The sequence below is a fragment of the Erpetoichthys calabaricus genome, chromosome 15 (genome assembly GCF_900747795.2).
Source record: "Erpetoichthys calabaricus chromosome 15, fErpCal1.3, whole genome shotgun sequence".
Classification (NCBI taxonomy): Eukaryota; Metazoa; Chordata; class Cladistia; order Polypteriformes; family Polypteridae; genus Erpetoichthys; species Erpetoichthys calabaricus.
In genome coordinates this window covers 93,657,247-93,680,977 of record NC_041408.2, presented here as the reverse complement: position 1 = coordinate 93,680,977, position 23,731 = coordinate 93,657,247, and the positions used below count along the sequence as shown (strand labels likewise).

Genomic DNA, 23,731 nt, shown 5'->3' with positions numbered 1-23,731 from the left:
TGTGGAATTGATTTAGTGACTGCATCTGCACTTTATTCTACGCCAGGTGGCTCAGAGTACACTGGCTATGTTATTGACTGATAAGAGACTCCTCATGTTGACTATTTCTTCTCTGTTACGTGATACTAAACTCACATTTAAACCATTTTTTACGTTTTATATACATCTGTGCAGTTTGGGGTATTTTACGTTGACGAGATCACTTCTCCATTCCTCGACTATGGATTCCTACCAATCAGCATTCAAATCTTGCTCCCAGATCAATAGTGTGATTGGTCAATGAAGTATAGGGGCGGGTCTTAAAACACTAACAAATACAGATTGACAGCTGCACGCGACGAGTAAAATACATTTATAAATGCTAATCACTGCCCCCACAAAATAAAATAATCACACACGGATGCGATCATCTACACACTTTAGAGGTAAAACAAACATCGCGAACATTCTACATATTAACGTGCTACTTGACTTGCCCATTTCTCAAACTTAAACTTGCTAACCTGCTTATCCAGTGCCCCGCCCTGTCACCCACTGCTACCGGAATAATAAACTTTCATAAGTAACGTAATTATAATGATAATAATAATAACCCCGTGATCTTCTTACCATAAAGTGGGTTTTGAAAATTAATGAATAGTATTAAACACACAGAAGCATTGCTTAGCTTCATGTATACGTTACTGTTGATCACGTTTACAAATCAGTTTTACTAGCATTAGTTTCGTATACGACACTCACACAGCTGCTCATTACGCCTAACATTAGCGCCGCTCAGTTTTGGATAAAATCCGACATCCTGTCCCCAGTGCACTTTACTCAATAACCACTGCAACGCGGACCACGCAGGCCAAAAGCACGACTTACCCTTTAAGCGCAAACCATTGTGGGAACCCAAGAAGTTTGTCCCCACCAGGTACCCTTATCTCCGCCCCTCGAACCAAATTCGTCTTTTCAATTGGTTGATATTGTGAGCGCGAATCCTGAGCGGATCGCTACAGAACCCGGCGCTGTGTGCTGTTGGCCCTGCTGTCAGGATGTTTTGTGAAAAAGCCATCGAACTGATTAGGGAGCTCAAGCGAGCCGCCGATGGACAGCTCCCCGCATTTAACGTAAGTTTCTCTAATACTAGTGCGAGACGCTTCGCGTCACGCTTACCTTCTCGGTGTCATCTTCACAGGCAGGACGGCGTCCAGATGAATGGTGACTCTGAGATAATAACTTGTTTCATGATCTGCAACTGCGTGACGCTGGCACTTCCCATTTGGACAGTCGCGGGACGGCTAATGTCGAGGGGGTCGCCGTTTCAAACTATCGTTGGTGGCCGGCTTTGACATCGTTACACGCATGCCGCTAAGTTTACACTTAAATCGCTCTCGCTGACGGATGAACTGAAGTGTGGTCTGTAGGAACGGAGGTGGGTTGCCTGGCGCTTCAGCCTCGCAGCACCCGCGACCTGAATTCGAATTCGAGAACGTCCTAAATCTGCGTAGAGCAGGGATCCCCAGGGTAGTTCAATTACAGACGAATTTTGCCCAGACCAGCGTGGATACTTGGGTGAAATTGACTGGCAAAGTTGGCACATTCCCATTATCTAATGAATGGGGTTTACAGTGATGTTTTATTGGCACAAGGGCTACACGGTTTGATCAAAAATACATTGTGATGATTTTGACACATATTGCAATTGCAATTTAAGTTGCGATATGCAGATATTAAACTTAACATTTTGTGTTGCAAATGCAATGCTAGAATCAAACCATGGCGTAAAATATCACATTTAAGCTAATAAATACATGCTGGCAAATATATGCTTAACATTTTTTTAAATAGGTGCACCCTGCATGGATTTTGCATGCTGTCCCAGTGCCCAGTGTCCAAAGACATGCAGGTTAGGAGGACTGGCAATGTTAATCTGGCACTAGTGAGTGTTTGCGTGTGTTCGCCCTGTGATTGCCTGGCATCCTGTCAAGGAATTGTTCCTGCCATTCGCTCAGTGCTTGGTGGGGTATAGGAACCCTGCTCTGGATAATTGGGTTAGGAAAATGGATGGATGGATCCAAAGCATTTCTTTCCTCTCTTGAAATGATTTTGCACCTAATTCCTGAAATTACTTGCACTTCATTTGAATAATTAGAGCAGAAAAAGTGTTACATCACAAATTTCACATTTAAAACGTATTGTCTTTTGAAATTCTCCTGTAATAGACCATCCTTATGAAACAGAACAAAAATGCAGATTGCCTTTAGTGTGCTGGATTGCATTCAAGCTTGACTTGTCTTTCACTACTCTTTTTTATTATTATTATTTCATTTTCATCCAAAGCAATCAGTATTGCCTGATGAGAGAAACACTGTTTAGTCCATATGCCACCCTTCACTCAACAACTCGTCACAAACTGCTGTAGAAAACACCTATGAATAGCACCGCTGTGATAAATTGTATCACTTTTCCAAAATTCCAAGCATTAAAAAAATGACATTCATTTAGAACAGGCGTCCTCAATCCCAGTCCTGGAGGGCCGCAGTGGCTGCAGGTTTTTGCTCCAACCCAGTTTCTTAATAAGAAGCACTTATTGCTCAAGTAGCACTTCTGTTTCACTTTAGTTGTCTCGCTTGTTAAGATTTTGAACCCTTATTGCTTATTTTAGTCTTAAACAGCTGAATTCTTGGTTTTTAATTTGCTCCTAATTAGCAATAACATGCAAATGACAAAAGAGACCAGCATTTCTCCATTTAGCTTGTTACCATTTACACCCGTGTGTATTTATCATGCACTATTGGGTTAAATTAAATACTTGGAAGGAAATTGAAGAGGAAAAAGTGAAGGACTGAGAATTACTCATTCATTTTAGCCTTCAAATCATTTGGATGATATCCTTATATCCTGGATTTTCTTTCCCTTTCTAAGAATTACCTGACATAGCAGCGTTCAAGCACTAACAAGCCATGAAATTAAATTATTGGCAAGAATTGCTTTCTAATTAAGCAACCAGGTTGGAACAAAAACCTGCAGCCACTGCGGCCCTCCAGAAGTGGGACTGAGGACCCCTGATTTAGAATAAGAAATTGAATTTTGTAATATTATGAATTTGTCCCTGGTTTAAAATAAAAAAAAAATGAAATCACTACTTGGCTCCTTGATTGCACTTTTTTTACTCCTTGCAGTGGGTACTTTAGCTATTCCTTTTGACGAGAGCTGCCAGTCACTTTCACCCTCCTACCTGCACTGAGCTGGACAAAACTCAGCTCCAGTTTAACAAAGGCATCTGTCTTTTCTCAAACCTGTGACAATTAGGGTGGCCCGATGCCAATTAATCCTTTACAATGCCAAATAATGCTGCACAAGTAATCAAATTAAAATCAAAATCCTGATTTGGACCCGTGAGATTACTAAATCACAAAAAGCTGTGATTTATTGCCAGTAATATATACACATTGGTTGTCAAATCACTGCACGCATTTGTAAGGAGTTTATCCTGCCAGTCTACTGGACATGAACTACGCACAATTCAGACCGTCCAATCAGAAGTCTCCTTTATCATCCCACTGCCATTTATTTTACTTAGAGGTGTGTCTGCTTTTGGAGATGACAGAATAAGCTAACCTGACATTTATTCTGTATTCTGTACAATGGAAGTTGATGGGGAGCTGGGGGGATTGGTCACTTGGTATAGGGGAAAAAAAATACTTATGCCATTTGCCAGAACGTTGGATTAGAACACAAAGATATTGATATGGCAGACTTGTGCTGCACAACTAATTTATATCAGCATCATGGACAACTCACAGAACAATGAAAAAGTAGAGAGAGATAGATAGACTTGTTACAGAAGCTTTTTAAATAAATAAACACACACACACACTTTGGTCTGAACAAAAAAACCAAAACGTCTGACTTGGCTGTCACAGTCATAGTGAGGCATTATACAGACGTACTGCTGTCTGTATAAAGGAGCTGCATTGCAAAAAAGCTAAATGCAAGTAAAAACGCTGCAGCCAAATGCCAGGCTGAGCCAAAGCAAACAATACCAGAGCGTTTGTTTTACATCATACAAATGTAATAAAAATCCCAACATTGTTTTTATTAAATAGCATCCATAACATTTGTGAATGTTTACGCTCTTCTATGCTTTATATTAAATTAAACTGCAGTGTGATAGCCATATATATTACGTTAGGACTAGCCCAGACGTTGACATGTTTACTCTCCAGTGCATACTTCTTCTTATTATAAAACAAGATTTAACTGTAAATATTGTGTATTTCTTAATTTAGCAGTGCAGTGTGTGTGGTGTAGTGGTTAAGGCTTTGGACGTCAAACCCTGAAGCTGTAGATTCAAATCCTGTTGATGACACTGTGTGACCCTGAGCAAGTCACTTCACCTGCCGGTGCTCCAAATGGCAAAACAAAAAGAAATGGAACCAAGTGCATCACTCAGGTGATTCAAATCACCATGGATACAACAACAACATTTATTTATATAGCACATGTTCATACAAAAAGTAGCTCAAAGTGCTTTACATAATGAAGAAAAGAAAAATAACAGACAAAATAAGAAATTAAAATAAGACAACATTAGTTAACATAGAAAAGGAGTAAGGTCTGATGGCCAGGGTGGACAGAAAAACACAAAAAAAAACTCCAGGCGTCAGTTAAATAAGTAAATCTAAATCTTTACTTTGATAATTCTTTAAAAGATAATGCACAATTGGGAGGCAGAAATGTGCAAGTAAACAATGGTTCACTTATTTTTTATTATTTTATTTAACTAATTCATTTGTGTTTTAAGTTGTTTAGAAAACACATCAAAGTAAAGTAATGTGGTCTTCCTTTGTTCCCGGGTGTTCAATAATCACAGTACAACTACAGTAATTGTTCAGTTATAGCCCAGTCTCTTTGTGATAAGGCGGCAGCACCTTGACAGCCAATTTAGGATCAATTAAATATAAATTTACAAAATACAAACAACAACAACATTTATTTATATAGCACATTTTCATGCAAAAAGCAGCTCAAAGTGCTTCACAAAATTGAAGGAAACAAAAATAACAGACAAAATAAGAAATTAAAATAAGACAACATTAGTTAACATAGAATAAGAGTAAGGTCCGATAGGCAGGGGGGACAGAAAAAACAAACAAAAAAAAAACTCCAGAAGGCTGGAGAAAAAAATAAAATCTAAATCTAAAAAAAAGGAGCACATACGTGTACCTTTTGCTATTTTGTACCCACATTATCCATCCATCCATCCATTTTCCAACCCGCTGAATCCGAACACAGGGTCACAGGGGTCTGCTGGAGCCAATCCCAGCCAACACAGGGCACAAGGCAGGAACCAATCCCGGGCAGGGTGCCAACCCACCGCAGGACACACCCACACACCAAGCACATACTAGGGACAATTTAGAATTGCCAATCCACCTAACCTGCATGTCTTTGGACTGTGGGAGGAAACCGGAGCGCCCGGAGGAAACCCACAAAGACACAGGGAGAACATGCAAACTCCACGCAGGGAGGACCCGGGAATCGAACCCAGGTCCACAGGTCTCCCAACTGCGAGGCAGCAGCGCTACCCACTGCGCCACCGTGCCGCCCACCCACATTATATATTTGATTTATCTTACTTTGCAATTATCTGTTTCTAAATGTAATGCATTTTCTATCTTGTGTTTGTGTCTCATTTGCTTATAAATTGTCTTAATGCTTCTTCCTCTGAAAGTGGTAAAATAAAAGAGCATGCAGATTTTTGTTATAACCAAGTTGAAGTTGTTCTAAGTGGCCAGTTAAAGACAATTTAATTTTTTACAGGAGGATGGGATAAGACAAGTTTTTGAAGAAATGAAGGCCTTGTATGAACAAAACCAGATGGATGTGTAAGTTTAAAATTGCAGTTTTCAAAGAAGTACTCCTCAAAAATATTTTTTTTATGTTTCTTACCACATGTAGTTTATAGTAATGGCCAAAAATATATTTTAATGTCATGTTTTTGTGGAGAATGGAGATAACCACATTTCTGTGCGAACTTGGGCCTATGGTGACTTGTGCTGGAGAAATGCAAACAATATCAAAAATATCCAAGAACAAAATCTCTTGTTACTTGTGTCATATCATCCGCATATCAAGTCAGTCGATTGTATGCTCACAATTTGCAAAACAGATCTGTTTTATGCTAACATATTGCTAAATAAATAAATAAATAATTGAACACGGGACTCTTGACCAGTGAATCAGAGTGAGAGACGAGTCCATCTTCAATTCAAAAGCTTGAGCGCATGTGAAGGAGCTTCCTGTTGATGGACGGCTTTCATTTTTTTTTAATATTTTACCAAAGCTATATGTGTTTTACACGTTATGAGCATACAACCTCAAGTTACTTGTGCCACATAATCCATACATCAAATCATCCAGTCTTATACTCCCAATATGCAAAATGCATGTGTGACGATGCGGGTTCTCTTCATGCTCCCAACGTCTGTTCGGGAGCCCTGAACCCAACACCGTCGATAATGTCACCGAGATGAGCTGACAAATGGGGACAAATCTCATATGAAGCCAGGGGATATATTCAAAAAGTGCTTAAGTGCTTTTATTAAAACAAACAATGCAGTGCTTCAAGTTCAATAAATAAATCCTTAAAACAAGTGTCCAGTGGGGATAAAAACCATCCAATAAATAAATCCATTAAAATACAGAAGTTAAAAATGCAGTCTCTCACTCCCTTTACTCTCCGGCCCAAGATGGAGGTTAGCTGAAGGAGCTCGTGGCTGTTGGTCTCCGCTGGCTGCGAGCAATGGGTGAGCCAGAGAGAGAGTGACGGAGGTGGGGCGGAGAATAACAAGAGAGAGGCTGCTTTTTAAGTTCTGCACATTTTAACCTCGGATTTATTTATTGGATGGTTTTTATCCCCACTGGACACTTGTTTTAAGGATTTATTTATTGCACTTGAAGCACTGCACTGTTTTTTTGATGATTGTTTTAATAAAAGCACTTAAGCACTTTTTGAATATATCCCCTGTCTTAATGTGAGATTTGTCCCCATTTGTCAGCTTATCTTGGTGACATTATCGACGGTGTTGGGTTCAGGGCTCCGGGACGGACGATGGGAGTATAGAGAGAACCCGCATCGTCACAGCATGTGTTTTTTTTTTTCTAAAATATAATTTACATATTCTGTAAAGCAACTTATTCCCAACATTCAGATGAATTTTTAACAAGCTTTTATAGACGATACACCTATTTGCACTGACCCATTATACTGCTGTGACTCATAATACTGTTAACAGAGGAAGACTACAGTGTGATTAGTTTTCAAAGGCAAAGCATTTCAACATTTTTCTTGAGAGTAAACAGAGCTATTATAAAGGTGTACAGATGTCATTAAGAAATGTGGTATTTTGGGGTGCGCTGATATGCAATAGTTTAAATAAATGGAAAAGAATACAGTCTTAATACCAGTTTAGTACATGTGTATGACATCGGTGTTCTTAACAGCCAGCATTTTGTGCAGCAGATTCTTTTTCAGTCTACGCAAAATGTTGGTTTCCTGGAAATAATCTTTAATATCTACAGTCTGCACAATGGTTACTAAAAAAGTCTGCTTTGTGCTGTAATACTGAAAAGAAAGCAGGTGTAGAAAAGCATTCAAAATGACCAGCCACTCAGAGTGCTACCACAATTTGTTGTGTTACAACCAAAAATTACAAAACCATTAAACTTAAGTTTAAATAATTACTAATATATGTAAACCAAAAGATTCAGGGTCAATTTCCAATTTACACTGCACTGTATGTAGTTTTTTTTTTAACTTGTAACTGCTTGCTTTGTTCAGCAGATTTTTTTTTTATTTTAATAGACAGATTTATACCATTTTAGGCTTTTACAGTGTCGTTACACATCACTCACTTGCATTTCATGCCCCTTTTATTCAGAACATTCCTATTTAATTGTACTAATTAAAAAATGTATGGACAAGTTGTTGACCAAAGGTATTGGACATTAGGCAAATGAAGCAATTCTTACTTACTATGTGCTTGTGAAACTTTAATCCACAGGAATGTTGCAAAATCTGATGGAAGAAGCGATTTGATCCCAACAATTAAATTCCGGCATTGCTGTCTCCTGAGGAATCAGAGATGTATTGCAGCATACCTGTGTGTATTGTTTTTTTGTAATCTGAGTATACATTTTAAACAGGTAAAGAAGGGGTTATTTAAAATATTGGACGGATAGCAGTAAACTTGTATAACAAAACCAGAATGCCAGCATTTCAAAAGTAAACCTTCAGGAGTCCAACCCTACAGCATTATTTAGCAATGTATAAAATTATCAGTACACTGTTATTGCACTGCGTTAATCCCAGAGGGGAAACTGTCTTTTTGCATGACCTTTGGAATGGCAAATTTGTGAATGGAAAAATTATTTTTGTAAGCTTGAGTGCTAAATTTTGTAAATGTAGTTACTGTTTTCAACTGCTCCAAACAGTTTAATGCCTACTAAATAATTGAAAGGAAAGTTAATATGCTCTCTGTACTAGATTAATTATATACTGTCAAGAATAGATATTCATATTTAGTGTATCCATCTATAGAAAAGAATCTAATAACTTGCTAACATTAAGTAGCAGGATTTTTTTGTTGTTTTTTCTTTATAAACGCCAATCCTAAAGCTAAATGGTTTCTATAAAGTGCTGGTTATTATTAAAGCCATTGGAGTATCTCATCTGGGTGAGTCCACACAAGAAAAGGCCTTCGTGATTTTTCTTTGTCATAGATTTTATAACCTTGATGCTTGTCACTTTATGAAGACTTATGCAGGGCTGCAGTATCACCTACAATGACCACCTTTAAACTGTCATCTAATCTAAGTGCACTTTTTATTCAGTGTTTGAAACCTTGCCTCTTTAAATCTACTATTTTACTATATTTCAAATGTACACAACAAGGTATTTTATCTTGTCGTGCATAGCCTGTAGTATTGTCATCTTTTCAGAAAGTACTATTAATTGTTAATCATCTGATATTAAAATATACTTATTTGTTATTATATATAATTATTATAAATATATACTAACTGGCCCAGTCCATGATGAATTTTGGACTATTGATCTAGCACATAAATCCAAGTGCAAAAGTGTCATCTGATTGAAATTAATCGAACAGAGTGAAACTGCTGTGTGCCATACCAATGAAGACACTTGTGATGTGCTCACCTGACAGCGTCATTCCCAACATGTACTTTCCAAGGCATTGTTCACCTGTGCTAAAAGAATGCATGGCACGTTTCAATCAAACAGATGGCATATACAACAAACACCATAACCTCATAAAGGAATTTTTTAAGTAGAAAGAAATGAAAGGAAATAAAAAGGGCTGATTAAGGAAGTACTGTACTGATCCCACCGACTATCACACAGAGGCAACTAAGCTGGTAGTCTGACAGATGGGGTCTCAAACACTGGTCTGGAGAGGCATGCGCTCTTTATAGTTGTTAACAGAATTTGATATTTATTTACAGGATTTATTACTGCTCTCATTTTGCTACATTAATGAGGGGAGATCACTAGAATTATTAAAAGGCTTAAATGAGATTAGTACTTCTTCTATCATTCTGTTTATCTATTTCCCATATTTGTTCTATTTACATTTTCCTTTATTACTTTGGAGTGTCTGTTTGTGTGCTGACAACAGCAATTCTAATATTTGCTATACACCATCTGCACTATCTGTTGGAGAGAAACCTGCAATTCATTTTATTACTACATGCATTACAAAATACATTCTAATAGATAACACATGAGAAACAGTGAGGTGGAATATGCCTAAGACGGTGTAACTGCCAGACAGACAGAAATCCGCTAGTATTACAGACAATTTATTATTTTCCTTGAGATAAAAATATATATATATTTCACACAGACAAGAACTGTGTCACAGAAAGGTCAGCATCATTGCTCATTTTGTACTTTTCATCTTGTCTTGTCAGCTATGACCGTTTACTTCGCATCCGGGCGTTGAGGTGGGAGTATGGCAGTGTTCTTCCAACTGCAATAAGGTTTCATATGTGTGCAGAAGAGGTATGTGTTTTGTGTCTAATAATAATCTCCTACAGAATATACCCCTAAACCAATATCTACTGTACATGTAAAACCTTTCAATACTGTACTGTACATACACCCTGTTTCCTGTCTTTTTTTCTTCAACATACTAAAATGCAGTGTGTTACTGCAGAAATTAATTATCTTAAAAGACGTATCAGTGATGCTATACATTTTACCTTATGAAACATGTTTTTCCTATGTGTGTGTATATATACAGTACATTAACTTTTTTTTCTTTCTCATTTCATATAACAATCATTGCATTAATTATCGGCATTCACAACCAACACACTCAACATTTCTTGTGAAAAATTTGTTGGGGAAAATTCCAGAAAATGTAATCATTTGAATGATTGATCTGATTTAATTATCTTTAACAAAATGTAAAAATTACTTGTATATGGCACATTGAAAATAAAGATTATACTGAGCAAAATAGTGGAAACATTCTAGAACAGGGCAACAGTCCATCACCGGAACTTCTCATGCTTACACTTGGAGGGGGGGCCACAGTTAAATCAACCAGCAAGTCTTTGGGAATGTGAGTGGAAAATCTGAATAATGCAAAGGAAGCCCACACAGACATGGGGAGAACATGCAAACTCCACACATACAATGACCAGACATTGGATTTAAACCCCAAACGGTGAATTTGTGAAGTAGCAGTGCTAACCACTGCAGCACCACACCTCCTGTAATTTAACTTATAAAACTTAAATTGTTTTAAACCCAGTAAATATTTATCCACAACTTTTAGCTTAAAATACTGCAGTAATCATGAATGATGTTTGGCTATCTTACAAAAGCATAGCAACCTCTAGCTTTACTGTCTCTATTCACACCGCAGTATTGCACCTGAATATCTAGAAGTGAATCCTTACAAGATACAGTACATGCTGCATTGCACACTGTTGTTCACATTTTGTTATACCATCCGCTTTAATTTTTTGCGAAACTACCAACAGTTTTTTGTAAAATTCTTTACATGCTTTTCAGTTTAAAAGTATAGGATGCTTTCAAATGCCACATAAATAATTGATCGCTCCATTTCCTTTTATATAATTGATTTGGATTATTTCCAGTGTGAGTCTGAGGTGTCACCCACCGTACTCGGGTCCCAGTCCAGGTGGTTTGTCGTGTGGTTTGTGAGGCAACGTGCTATCAGTGCATGCGCCGAACCTTATGAGTGCAGGAGAAGTCTTTTTTTTTTTTTCTTTTTCAATTGTTAAACTTATTTTTGGCGGACATTTCAAAGTAAAGCAAATATACCTGGAAACTAATAGCAAGCATGTTTCTCTTGATCTTCTAATAAACTAAGGGACATCAAACCCCTGCTCACTTCGCTTGCCAACCCTCCGGCCTGGGCTACACACTAGCCTCTTTGCGGTTCTGCCGCTCACATACGGGGATGCGGATGTTTATTTTCATGGGAAATGTTACATTTGCATCAATGCAACGTATAACTGCCCGTGATTGAATTTCATTTCTTTCTCTCTATTAAATAAAATGACTTTTTTGAATGTTTGACTCTGAGATTTGTTGTCTTTGCAAAAGCTATTCTAATGGGAAACTGTTAAAATTTTAATACAAATGGCATATCAAGATCTCCTTTGGTGTCTAATGTTATCCCCTGAAGATGTACTACATTACCTTTCTTGGATACATCCTTCCATCTACAGTAATTCGGCTGGTGGAAGACCAGATATTCTTTGTGATATTGTAAATTGTTGTTTTCATCTTCCGCACCATCACCACCAACTGTTTCAGCAGAGTTTACTGATATGCATTTAAACAATTTGGCATGTTCAACAATTTTTGGACGCATTTAACCAATTTGATGTGTAACTGATTGACATTTTTGCCGTTAATTCGTTTGACTTCCTCGTTTCTCGGTGCTAGGATTGTGCGTGTACTCATTTTTTATATTGATAACCGTGATGAAAATATTCAATAAGATTTGGACATAATACATTGTCTTTAATTGGGAACTTAAAGTGAGGAAAATGTTAAAGTGTATCAAAGCTGAGAGTTACAAGGTTATTTGTTTTCTTCACTTTTTTGAATGTGGTATGTAAGCCATATTGTCAAATTATTAATTTTTATTTTTGTCATTTTTACTGTTCATTTTTTTTTTAGTCGTTCTGTAGTTTTAAGTTCATGTGGTGTACGCTGTCAAGCACACTCTTTAATTTAACTTCCAGTGCCAATTGTCCTTAGGTTTATCCCACCCTTGTGTGGTGGTGGGCTGTTATACTTATACATGTATATACGATAATTGGTTGTAATTACTGATGTAGTTGCACATCTCTTTTTGTATGTTGCCCTTTCTTGTTTTATTTATAAGCAGTAATCTTTAGGCAGGCAGCCGAGCCAAAGAATTGGATTGTAAAGTAAAAGAGTGCACTCTTGATTTTCCATTCATTGTAACAACATAAACCTCTAGAGTTTGCCATTCAAATGTTTTTCTTTGTCCTCTTGCCACATTCTGTAATTGACTTCTTGTATTCTGTCTTTTTCTCGTTCTCTACCTAAAGCTGGAATGGTTTAACCAGTATAAGAAATCTCTGGCCACTTACATGAGATCACTGGGAGGAGGAGGAGGCCTGGATATCACGCAAGATATGAAGCCACCAAAAAGTCTGTACATAGAGGTCTGTAATACTCACAAATGAAAGCTGAATAACAAAATGGCCTCATAAATGCAGATAAGGCTGCACTGAGCTTATTTTATATATTCAGGCTCTGGTCACCTTATTTTCTGTCTTACAGAATTCTAAGCTCCAGTGGGGCAGAAGGGTGACTGGATGTGTGTTAACCTAAGAAAGATTTCCTTGACTGGCTCATAGAAAAAATGTTTGCTGTTAAAAATATGAAATTGCAGTTATTAATAACAGGAGTCTCTCTCCGTTTTTAGTATGGCTTTGTGCATATCTGTTCAGAGTATCTGTTATCTGTTATATAGCAGTAGATGTAAGTGTTTGTTCACACCTCCTGTGCACAGTATCCAGCACTTGACTGTTTAATGCAGGGGTCCTCTAATTCAGTTTTGGAGGGCCGCAGTGACTGCAGGTTTCTGTTCTACCACCACTTCTTAATTAGAAGCCAGTTGTTGCTAATAATGTAATTATGGTATTCCAGAAGCAACATTTTTGTACTTTTTTTGGGGTTTTATTAGTTAACTCACTTTTTAAAGATTTTTTTGTTCTTTATTTCGCCTTATACAATTTCTTGTATTAGGAATGTGTTAGTTTTCGCATACCCATTGGGGTCAGAGCGCAGGGTCAGCCATTGTACAGCGCCCCTGGAGCAATTACAGGTTAAGGGTCTTGCTCAAGGGCCCAGCAGAGTAGGATCTCTTTTGGCAGTGACGGGGATTCGAACCGACAACCTTCTGGATACCAGCACAGATCCTTAGCCTCAGAGCCAACCCAGAATAGCTTTTTTTAGTTTTAAACAGCCGACTACTTGTTGTGTTGTAGCAATTACACCCTTCAGGGCTTACGTTAAACCGGGGGGCCTCAAATTATCACAGATGAAACTCCATCCGTCCATGTTTCTAACTTGCTCATCCAGTTCAGAGTTGTGGGGAGCTGGACTCAATCTTGGCATCTTTGGGTACAAGACAATAATCAAATTGGTCTTGAGTGGGCCCTGTAATGGATGGCACCCAGTCAAGTATTAAAGTTACCAGTTACTAAGCAAGAATGTCTTTGGGTGTCTGGTTGGAAAACTAAAGTACTTGGAGCAAATGTTGTGCATACTCAGTAGAGTCAGCGGCCTGGGCCAGGATTTGAACCCTGGTCTCTGGAGCATTGAGGTAACTCGGTGAAGTTCCCTTAAGCAAATACCTCACACTGGTATGTAATGTTTTTTTTTGGCAGCTGATGTAAGATGTGTTTCTATTTCATCACATTATCACAGGATTATATGAATGGCATACACTTGCAAAGAAACTGCATTTACAAACTCACTGTGCTCTGGTTAGTTGCCCTCCCTATGGCATTTTGTATCTTCCTCTGCTACTCCTGCAATCCTCATCGTTCCATTTTATACATAAACAGATGAAAGTGCTTTACAAGAACAATAGCTAAACAGAGTTACAAAACAAAGTTCAAAAACTAATGAATACGTATTTTTAAAAAAAGTTATATAAAAGAATAGGGATGAGAAAAGGAAATTACTAACTTAGCTGATCAGATGTCTACTGGGATAGAGAAACAAAATCTCCAGAAAGCTGGATATGGGAGAAAAAAAACCTCCTGGGGTTTAAGGCCAAAAGACCACCCGCCCTCTCTGGGCTTTCACCAGTACGCAATACCTGTACACACGTCACTGTCGGCAGTTAACTCTTGGGGAGCTTTCTTCATTTTCCCAGCATCATTACAGGTGGCTGTGGTGCACAGCATTAGCACTGAGTAACATGGAAAAACCGTGAAATGTGTATAAAAGTAGTGATTAGTGACCAAACTATAATACAGCAAATGAAAAAGCATTTTTGATGAGACAGATTCCACCTAACATCACTAAGAGGGAATGTTAGTGATTCTAGGAATTTCTTCAGATATCAGAAAAACTAATTAAGGAGGAGGATTGGACGTAGTAGTTTTCTAAATTGTTCTGCTGTACTGGCCTGGCGTATCTCTAACTGTACATATGTTAGGTGCATAAAAAGAACAGGCTACCTCACTAGTTCTTTGATGCTTCACTCCCAGAATTCTTAGCAAGCCGGCATTAGTTATGCTAATAAGATTACAGTTAGGAATGTAGGAGGACAAACACTCCAAAATATAAAAAGGTGCTAGTGAACGAATTACTGAAGAGGCTTAAAAGTACAAAACAGTAAATCACACCACCACCCCCCATCTCAACCCCCACAGGCTTAGTTAATTGAATACATTAGCATACATGAATCTAAACATTTAACATATCCATAATAGGAAACAGAATAAAATTAGAGTTAACAAGTTAAGAGGTGGATAGTGCAAAGCCTTGTATACAATTAAATGTAAATTCTGGGGCTTTGGGGTCAGAATGATTTATCTAAATGATGTAGCAGAACGTTTAGGAAATTGTTATAACTAGTAATTCTTAGAGACAAAATATGTGAAAAATCATTAATAAATGAGGCATATTTTGGCAGACAATAAATAGTGAAATGGGATATCATACTCCTTTAATACTGACGGAAAAAAGCTCAACAAGACGTGGAACTGCCAAGGCTGGCATTTTACATTTTTTTTCTGCTTGAGAAGATCTTCAGTAAGCCACCATCTCTCTTACCTTCACCAGATGATGGAGTAAAATTAGGTTTGGTGAGAATAAAACTTCAGAGTACTAGAATGGCTCCTATTTTTGTGCAATTAGCCCTTTTCACACTTGCATATTTTCTTTTTTTTCAGCATTGTTGGCAAGTAAACTGTTTTCCACTAAATAATGGCAGAGTCATGAAACGAGAGTGTGTCCCTCTGTGTTCAAATTCTAAACAAAAAAAGGGCAAATGCTCATCTCGGAGTTAACGTGTGAGACTCTGCACTAACGGAAAACAGCACAGCAGGCCATTCTCAGTGGAATACGAGCGTCCAGTGGCACCTGCTGCTGGTCACTATGCCAAACTTAACGTGACTGCAATGTCATTATTAAAAACGTGCACGGAAAAACGTGTGAAAACGATGCAAAAATAAATGGTTGCTGGGTAAGCACAGATCAAATACGGTTATTTTATAAGGTTACAACTAATTTACTTTGTTTATTCCATAATATACTCACATCTGTCAAAACAGAGTACGCTAACTTTACATATTAAACAAAACTGATTAAAACACGTTAGCTGAAACACCTAGCGTACCGGCATAAAAAAGTGAATAAACTTACCTTGGTAATTGTAAATTAATTCCTCCATGAAAAACGTTCGGCTTTTGTCCAGTTGTCATGTTGTTGTGTCGTACTTTTTTTTTTTTTAATTGGACGTCAAAGTAGAAAGTGGAATAGAAATGATCCATTACTGGTAAACTTGAAGTAGATTTTCCTCCCATTGATGCATCACTTCTGAATTTTGTGTAAAGGTCAAATTGAAAACCACTGTCTGTCGCTTGAAGTCATTCAGAGACTTTGGAAGGAGACTGGTCTAAATTGCTAGATTTTCTTCTCAGTATATGATTTAACAGTCTCATGCCAGTTTAATCCAACTGAGGGATTGTTGGCTGTTGAGTGGGGATGGCAAAGTTGGGCACAAGGCAGGGATCAACCCAGGACAGAGGTCTGGTCTATCCCACAATGCTCTCCGACTGACACACACAGAGGTCATATACAGTAGACAATGAACATGCAGGGTGACTTGGAACAAAAACCTGCGCAGACACAAGGAAAACACACACACTCTCCACGGACAGGTGTGAGGCTGACCCCAGGCCCCTGGATCTGTGCAGCAGCAATGTGAACTTCTGCACCATGGTGCATATTGTGCAAACAAAACTAATTGTTCTTTATTTTTACATTTTTTAGGTTCGTTGTTTGAAAGATTATGGAGAGTTTGAAATTGATGATGGCACCACAATACTGCTTAAGAAAAACAGTCAGGTAAGATCTAAAACTGGGACAAGGTCCTAAATAAGGAAAGTCACTTTTCTGTAGTGTTGTATTATCCTGGTGTGTTTTAGGTAGGCCTTCCTTCCACTCTTGTGATTTAGTACAGATGCACTTTTCTACCCCCAGTGACTCCCTGTTTGCATTAGCTTGCCACAGTGCAGACATTTTCATTAAAGTCTCTGATTGTGATTCACTTGACAATTGTGATATACATTCTCATTTCATAACACTAAAGCGTATTGTTTGAACATTAATCCCGGATTCTCCTGTTGCAGTGCTGACTGTATTGGGGGTCCGTCTTCTGTGCTCTCCCTCCTTCGTATCTTTTACAAACCTGCTGTTGCCTTGGCAGGCTGACACGCTGTCACATTGTATTTGAAATGATCTGTCTGAAATTAGGGTTATTTTTAAATTGGACTTGTTCACTAAACAGTCTGTTAAAATTTGCAGAAAACCAGGGCTGGGACGCATCCTAACTGATTACACAACACCCTGGTACGGCACCCACTCATCTCAGGACTGCAAAGCACAATAGGGGGCGGTGAAGTCAGCCCAGAATATCACTGGCACACTCAACACAAGCTGTTCTGGAAGAGCAAACTGCATTATTATGGACAGGCGGCACATTTCTCGCTTCTCTCTTCTGGCAAATGGCACAAGATTCAGTAGCGCTCAGACTGCACGATCTAGAGATTATTTTTTACTTTAGAATCATGGGGCAACTCGATAGCCACTTGTACTGACCACTGCAATAAGCCATGTGTTCCAGTGCCAGTTATCTCATGATGTATTTAATCTCATTTTCATTGTGTACAGAGTACAGTGACATCTCGAATCCTTCACTGCATGTCTGTCTGACCAGTTTGCAACACATCAGTACCCGCTGGCTCCAAGGTCAGCAGGTATTTGCTATACTTGTGTAAAGAGTTTATGGTAGGCATGCAAGTGTGTAAGAATCTCCATGTATTGTGGACACTGTCCGTTTCAACTCTGGTTGATTTTCCACTCTTTTCTCTCTTTTTACATCTGCTTGCGTATTTTCTAAATCATGATTATGATTCATATTCATAAGTGGATTACAATGAAGACCGGCTTCTGATTCATACGACCTGCACAAGGAGGTTTAGACTCTTTTTAGTGTGCACTCTATAGCATCACATTTGCAGAATTGCAATTTAGCATCATCAATTGCCATCTTTACGTTTAAAATTAGCTGAAATATCATGAAGTGTTCATCAAGATGTGTGACACCAAAATAAAGTTATTTGAGAAAATATCTGTCAACAACGCTGAAAAAAGCTGCAGCCAATCAATAACAGCATTTAAATCTAAGCATTTGACTTCCCTGTATCTTGATATCATGATAACTGAGATAGCTCGCGTCTAGGCTGCAGTTTATTAGAACTGCGGACAGTTTCACTCCTAAAGTGCAGTGATGGGCCGACGGTCAGAGGCAGAGCAAGTGTGATATTGTGTGTTAGTCACTGGGGTGTAAGTGACTATGGCCATTAATGAGATTTATTATGTCTTTGTTTTATTCTTGGTTAAGTTTAATCTAATGGAAAAAACAACAACTGTTCTGTTCTCTTTCCAGCACTTTCTGCCCAGATGGAAGTGTGAACAGCTGATCCGTCAAGGAGTCTTGGAACATGTTATGTCATGACCAGAGTGGTGGGGGGGTCACTTTCATTTTTTTTTTCATAACTGGTGTTCTATCCAGCATTTTGTAAATATGTTTTCACTTGTCTGTTCTAAATAAACTGCATTGGTATCATCCTTTCTTGTTTTTCCTCCCCTCAAAGACACATTATGCAATGTATTATTTATTTTTCTCTCAACATTTCTTCCTCTTATTTTCACACTTGTCAACTTAGCACTCCTCCACATGACCTCAAACAGCACACAACCTCTCCTCTACTGCCTGGGACAGCTCTTTTATAAATTGGTGTTGTGAGCAGAGGCTTGTGTGCAGTTCCAGATGATGCCAGGAGGGGGAAGAATGTTACAAAAAATGTGATGCAATGGGACTGAGAACAGGCAGTGAAATGAATTTGGTTTGTTAGTGTGTATGGAGGTGAAGATGCCATGGCATGGTAAGTGTGCAGATACCGCTTTTATTTTTATTCTATATTGCCTGAAGAAGGGGCCCCGAGTTGCCTCGAAACCTTCCATATTGTAATCTTTTTAGTTAGCCAATAAAAGGTGTCATTTTGCTTGGCTTTTCTCTACATTCATAATGGCTAACACGGTACAACACCCTGGTACTATATATATATATATTATTGCATAGTTTACTGTTAAATAATGCAAAGAGTACGCAACACGTGTTTCGCTCTCATTTGGGCTCATCAGGCGTACACACTCTACTGCTCCCCTTTTGGGGAATCGAACCTCGGACACCAACCACAAGCGTTACCTGGTAGGTAACCACCCACACAATTCAGGTTGTCGAGACTCAAGACTATGAATGCAATGAATATATATATAGATACATATAGCACTTTTCTTTATATATATATGTTGAATTTTATTCCGGTTGACCAAATACTGGTTCCATTCCATCTGAACTGGTGTGGTGCTGTGGTGTCACCCGTTGCATGGCGGCACTCGGGTCCTAACCTGGGGTCCTCAGTTGGTTTGTCATGTGGTGGGTGCGGCGATGTGCTGTATCAGCGCCTGCTCCTAACCTCCTCCTCCTTTGTTGCATCTATGAAGATGATAATAATAAATACATAATATCAGCTTTCCTGTGTTTAACTATAGCAGCTTTTATATTTATCTCTTATTTTTGTTTATTTTTGTTATCTGGTTTACTAGTGTATTTCATATTTTTCTCATATAGCACATTTTATGTATTTATGTATTTATATATGCTAATATCACCTTTCCTATCTTCTATAGGTTTACTGTATAGCGTCATTGTCCTGGGTACAGAGTACAGTGACATTTTTACTTGCATGTGCCAATCAACACATCAGCACGCGTCAGTGCCATCACTAGTGAGTACCCCTTTTTTCTTTCTTACATGTCCACCATTAGGGGACTGATTAGTTACGTGGCCCACAAGCAGCAGTCCGCATTTCCACTATATAAGGATGAACATTCGTCACAGGCATCCAGGCTTGTCTCCTATTGGTGTCCAGAAGGGGATACATAATTAATATTTCAAGGAATTTGGTAATTGACGTGTACATTTTGGAGAGCAGGTGACGTGAGGGTGCCAGTCATTGTCTGTAGCTTCATAAATGACCAAAGGTTTACCAGCAGCTCCTGTATGCTTTGGGCCCGGTGACAACCAAGCACATTTTCCTTTTTGGCACCATGGTGGCACAGAGGTTGGCATCACTACCTCATGGTCCTAGAGTCACACTGTGAAGATTGCCCCTTGTTTATGTCTGACTTCCCACACTTTTCCATATGTGACAATATTTTCAAATCTGATTAGTCCACTTCATTGTCACAGGACCATTCGTTTTAGATGACCCCATCTCTGTTTACCCGATTCATTTAATTCCCTGGGAACATCAATTTGTGCCTGTGACTCCATTCTAGATGGGATTCATTTAAAGAGACCAAGGACTAATTAATATGAACTAGATGGTTGTAATCATGTGTAAGATGAGACCTTTGGTTGAATTATTCCTTCAACTTGAGGGTGAGTCGCATACTCGGTGGATATTAATAGGGAATGAATACGTTTAGGACTGAAACTAGAAAGCACTTCTTTATGCAAAGTGTTGTGGCAATCTGGAGCAAACTACCAGGACGTGGAGTTGAAATCAAAATCCTGACATCCTTAAAGAAGATCTGTTCACCGTCCACAAGATCAGATCTTCTCTGACAGAGCATGCAGCACAACCTCTGGTCCAGGCTTTGCTCTTGTAGCTTCTGGACTACTGCAATTCGCTCCTGGCAGGAGCAGCCAAATGTGCTATCAAGCCACCGCAGAACCACCCAAGATGAGCACACGTCACTCCTCTCTTTGGGTCGCTACATTGGCTCTCTGTAGCAGCACACAGTAAGTTCAAATCCCTGATGCTGGCATAAAGAGTAGTCAGTGGGTCAGTGCCTGAGTAAATGGAGACACTGTGCTCCTCCTCGCCCACTCAGGTCTGGGTAGGGAGCAGCTTCGGGTGATGCCACCTCTGTGTAGCATCAAATCTCAATTCAGACTCTCTTCCTGCATAGTTCCTAGCTGGTGGAACTGGCTGCCCACCTCCATCCATACTGCTGACTCCCTCAATGGATTCAAGAAGCGATTGAAGATCCTTTGCTCTGTGCCCCTTTACAGTGTTGGTTAATTTGTTGCTTGCTTTATCGATTATAATCTATGATTATAAATTATTAGTTATCACATCTTTTCATTTGTGGCAATCAACTTTTGCTACCCATCTTATTACACTTGCTGAACAAACAGGCCCTAACGCAAATGTTACTCAATTACGTTTACCTCTTTTGTAAGTCGCTTTGGATGAAAGTGTCTGCCACTCAAATAAATGTAATGTTAGCTATTAGCTGCACAGACGAGTGACAGATGCCCTGAATGGTCTCCTCTTGTTTCTTACATTCTTCATCAGCATCTCTACAATTATGAGCCCCACAGTTCATAAAAACAGGTAAAATGTTTTTACTTTAGTGCTCACATTTTATTGGTAAAACAGCTTTAAAATTTGTATCTTAATATTTACAAAGTGTGTATCATAACATATGTATTCAATTTGTGCCATAAAGTGATGCACAGTGATAAAGAAGGTCACTTCCACGCAGCAGTGCATTGCGTTAAAAATGTAAATATGTACATACTTCATTTCTCTTGTATAAAAACTGTACAGAACGTCATTATTCACACCATAAAGCCACAATGGCGATAAAATGATCTTCGCACATCTGTGCCAAATAAAATACTGTCTTTTGGTTATTAATGGAGTGTCCACGTGTCTAACTGTGCACTCTTACTCGTGCTCCTCAGTCTCCTATTTGGCCACCACGTCCAGCGTCTACCAATCACATCTGACTGAGGTGGGAGGTGCTGGACCCCCCCTCAGCCAGTCAGTCCTAACGTCTGGCTTATAAACTGAGTGGGCAGCGGGCACCATTCCTAAGGTAAGGCCTAAAGAAATAAGTGAGAGGGTAGTAATGAAGTAGTTGAGCCACTCTCGTCATATTGCGGCCTGTGATGCCTCCCATCGTTTGCTAACACACTAATAAACTTTGCCTACGTCTCCCATTGGCACAGTGTTGGGTACTTCGGTAGCTCCAGTTGTCTCTACTCTCCCAGTGCTTACCAGTTACGTCTCACAGTTGCCTCCTTGTCCGCTTTTCACTAACTGGTTTCAAAGTGCCTCTGGGCCAAAGGAAAATGAGTTTCTAGCTATGCTGGTGGCGCTATATAATCTGAAGGGAGTCACCCCATTGGGGGCCCGTCCCACTAGTTATGTACCTCAAAAAGGGAGAAGGTGCCAATTAAGACTTACAGGCAGTAAGCAGCCTGCACTATGCGGTCAGCGACACCGGCGTGATTTTACACAAAAGTTTGTTCAGAGCAGCGATCTTCTCTTCAAGCTGGAAATTCTTCTTCTCCGCACTTTTCTGCCGCTGCTCCGTTACCTGCAAGGCCTTCATGAGCTGGGAGTTCTCCACGTAGAGGTCCTTGAGCAGCAGGTCTGACCGGGTGTTCTTGTCCAGCTGTGTGGAGACATAGACAGACGAGAGTGAGTAAGGAGGAGGCCAGAAGAGTCCATCAACCATAACTCATTCCCACTCGTCAGTGACTCAGAAATAACGGTCTGGTACCAAGGAAGTCACTAGAAGCTGAAAAGCAGACTCGGGTGAAATGCCAAGACAACATGAAGCCGAACGTCAAAACCAAAATTGTGATTTAAAAATCAAAGTCAAGAAGCAGGCTTATCCGCATCCACAGCTAAGATACACGATACACTGTTTGTCTGTCTTTTCAAATGAAACCCTGGTCCATGTGTAGGAGCAGAAGGCTTTAACCCAGCACTTGTTTTAGGTGGCATCTCAATGTTACAGAACCTTCTAGAGGCCTCTCCATGCCAGAAGTGGTTCCAGGCCCTGGGCCAGCCGTCAGAGCTCAGCATTAGGAGACGGAGTGGCCAGCATGACTGAGCGAGTTATGTGATGCTTGTGAATAGGATATACTGTAAATGGGCTAGACCCCCCCCCCTCCCACTAAGCTGACTGGGATGAACCCAGTGAAGCGAGGCCCAGAAGTGGCAGTAGGCAGCACATCCCCTTTCATCGTCCCTCCCTTGTGTTTACTTTGATGTAATAAGCGACCATCTATATATATATATATATATATATATATATATATAAAATCCCTTTGTGCGTCCAGGTGTCCGTGTGTGTGTGTCTTCTGGTGAAGTGCGCATGCGCGGGGCACCGTGCGATGTGCGATATTACTGTCAGAGAAAGTTAGAGGCGTTTTACGGAAATACAAACCAGTATTACTGCGAGAGGAAATTAAAGGTACACAATACAGTGAGGCATATTACAGCCACATACAAGCCAGTATTACTGTCAGAGGAGATTAAAGGCATATTACGGACGTACAAGACAGCAGGTGTACAAGACGGCATCCTTCAATAAGGGCGCGCATAAAAAGGCGAGCCTCAAAAGGGCGACCTCAATGGGGCGCAGCGAATATAGGCGCACGTAAATAAAGATCTGCACCTTTCTTGCCCTTCACATATTCCAGAGTCATTTGAACTAAATTATCTACGAACTCCTTTATTCGCCACGCTCAATTGAGGTCGCCCTTTTGAAGCTCGCCTTTTTGTGCGCACCCTTATTGAATAGAGCCGTACAAGACAGTATTACTGTCACAGAAAATTAAAGGCACACAATACACGGCGGCAGCCCACGAAGAACGGTCAGCTCAGCAAGTAAACATCAACAAAAGAAAGGCTGAAAGAAAGAAAAATACGACCAACAAAAAGAATGAGGTCAAAGTCCCTTGCCATTTAATATAGACTGTTCCTACTAATGTTTATGCACTACTGTTCTAGCGCCCGTTATTGTAAC

At 39.4% G+C, this 23,731-nt stretch overlaps 2 protein-coding genes across 5 annotated transcripts in view; one reads left to right on the top strand and one right to left on the bottom strand.

Moving 5' to 3' along the window:
• Nucleotides 1-891: 891 nt before the first annotated feature.
• Nucleotides 892-18,575, top strand: gins1 (GINS complex subunit 1 (Psf1 homolog)). The gene is made up of 7 exons (XM_028820949.2): nt 892-1,112; nt 5,812-5,876; nt 8,055-8,153; nt 9,985-10,075; nt 12,634-12,750; nt 16,601-16,675; nt 18,279-18,575. Exons 1-7 carry the CDS (start codon nt 1,038-1,040, stop codon nt 18,345-18,347), a joined length of 591 nt encoding a protein of 196 aa, XP_028676782.1. The 5' UTR covers nt 892-1,037; the 3' UTR covers nt 18,348-18,575.
• Nucleotides 18,576-21,831: 3,256 nt separating this feature from the next.
• Nucleotides 21,832-23,731, bottom strand: part of ninl (ninein-like) — a 71,009-nt gene continuing 69,109 nt past the window's right edge. For all 4 annotated transcript variants that reach the window (XM_051919121.1, XM_051919119.1, XM_051919120.1 and 1 more), the window contains one exon: nt 21,832-22,369. In XM_051919121.1, coding sequence (XP_051775081.1) covers nt 22,178-22,369 — 192 coding nt within the window. In that variant the 3' untranslated portion in view covers nt 21,832-22,177. The remainder of the gene's footprint in view (nt 22,370-23,731) is intronic.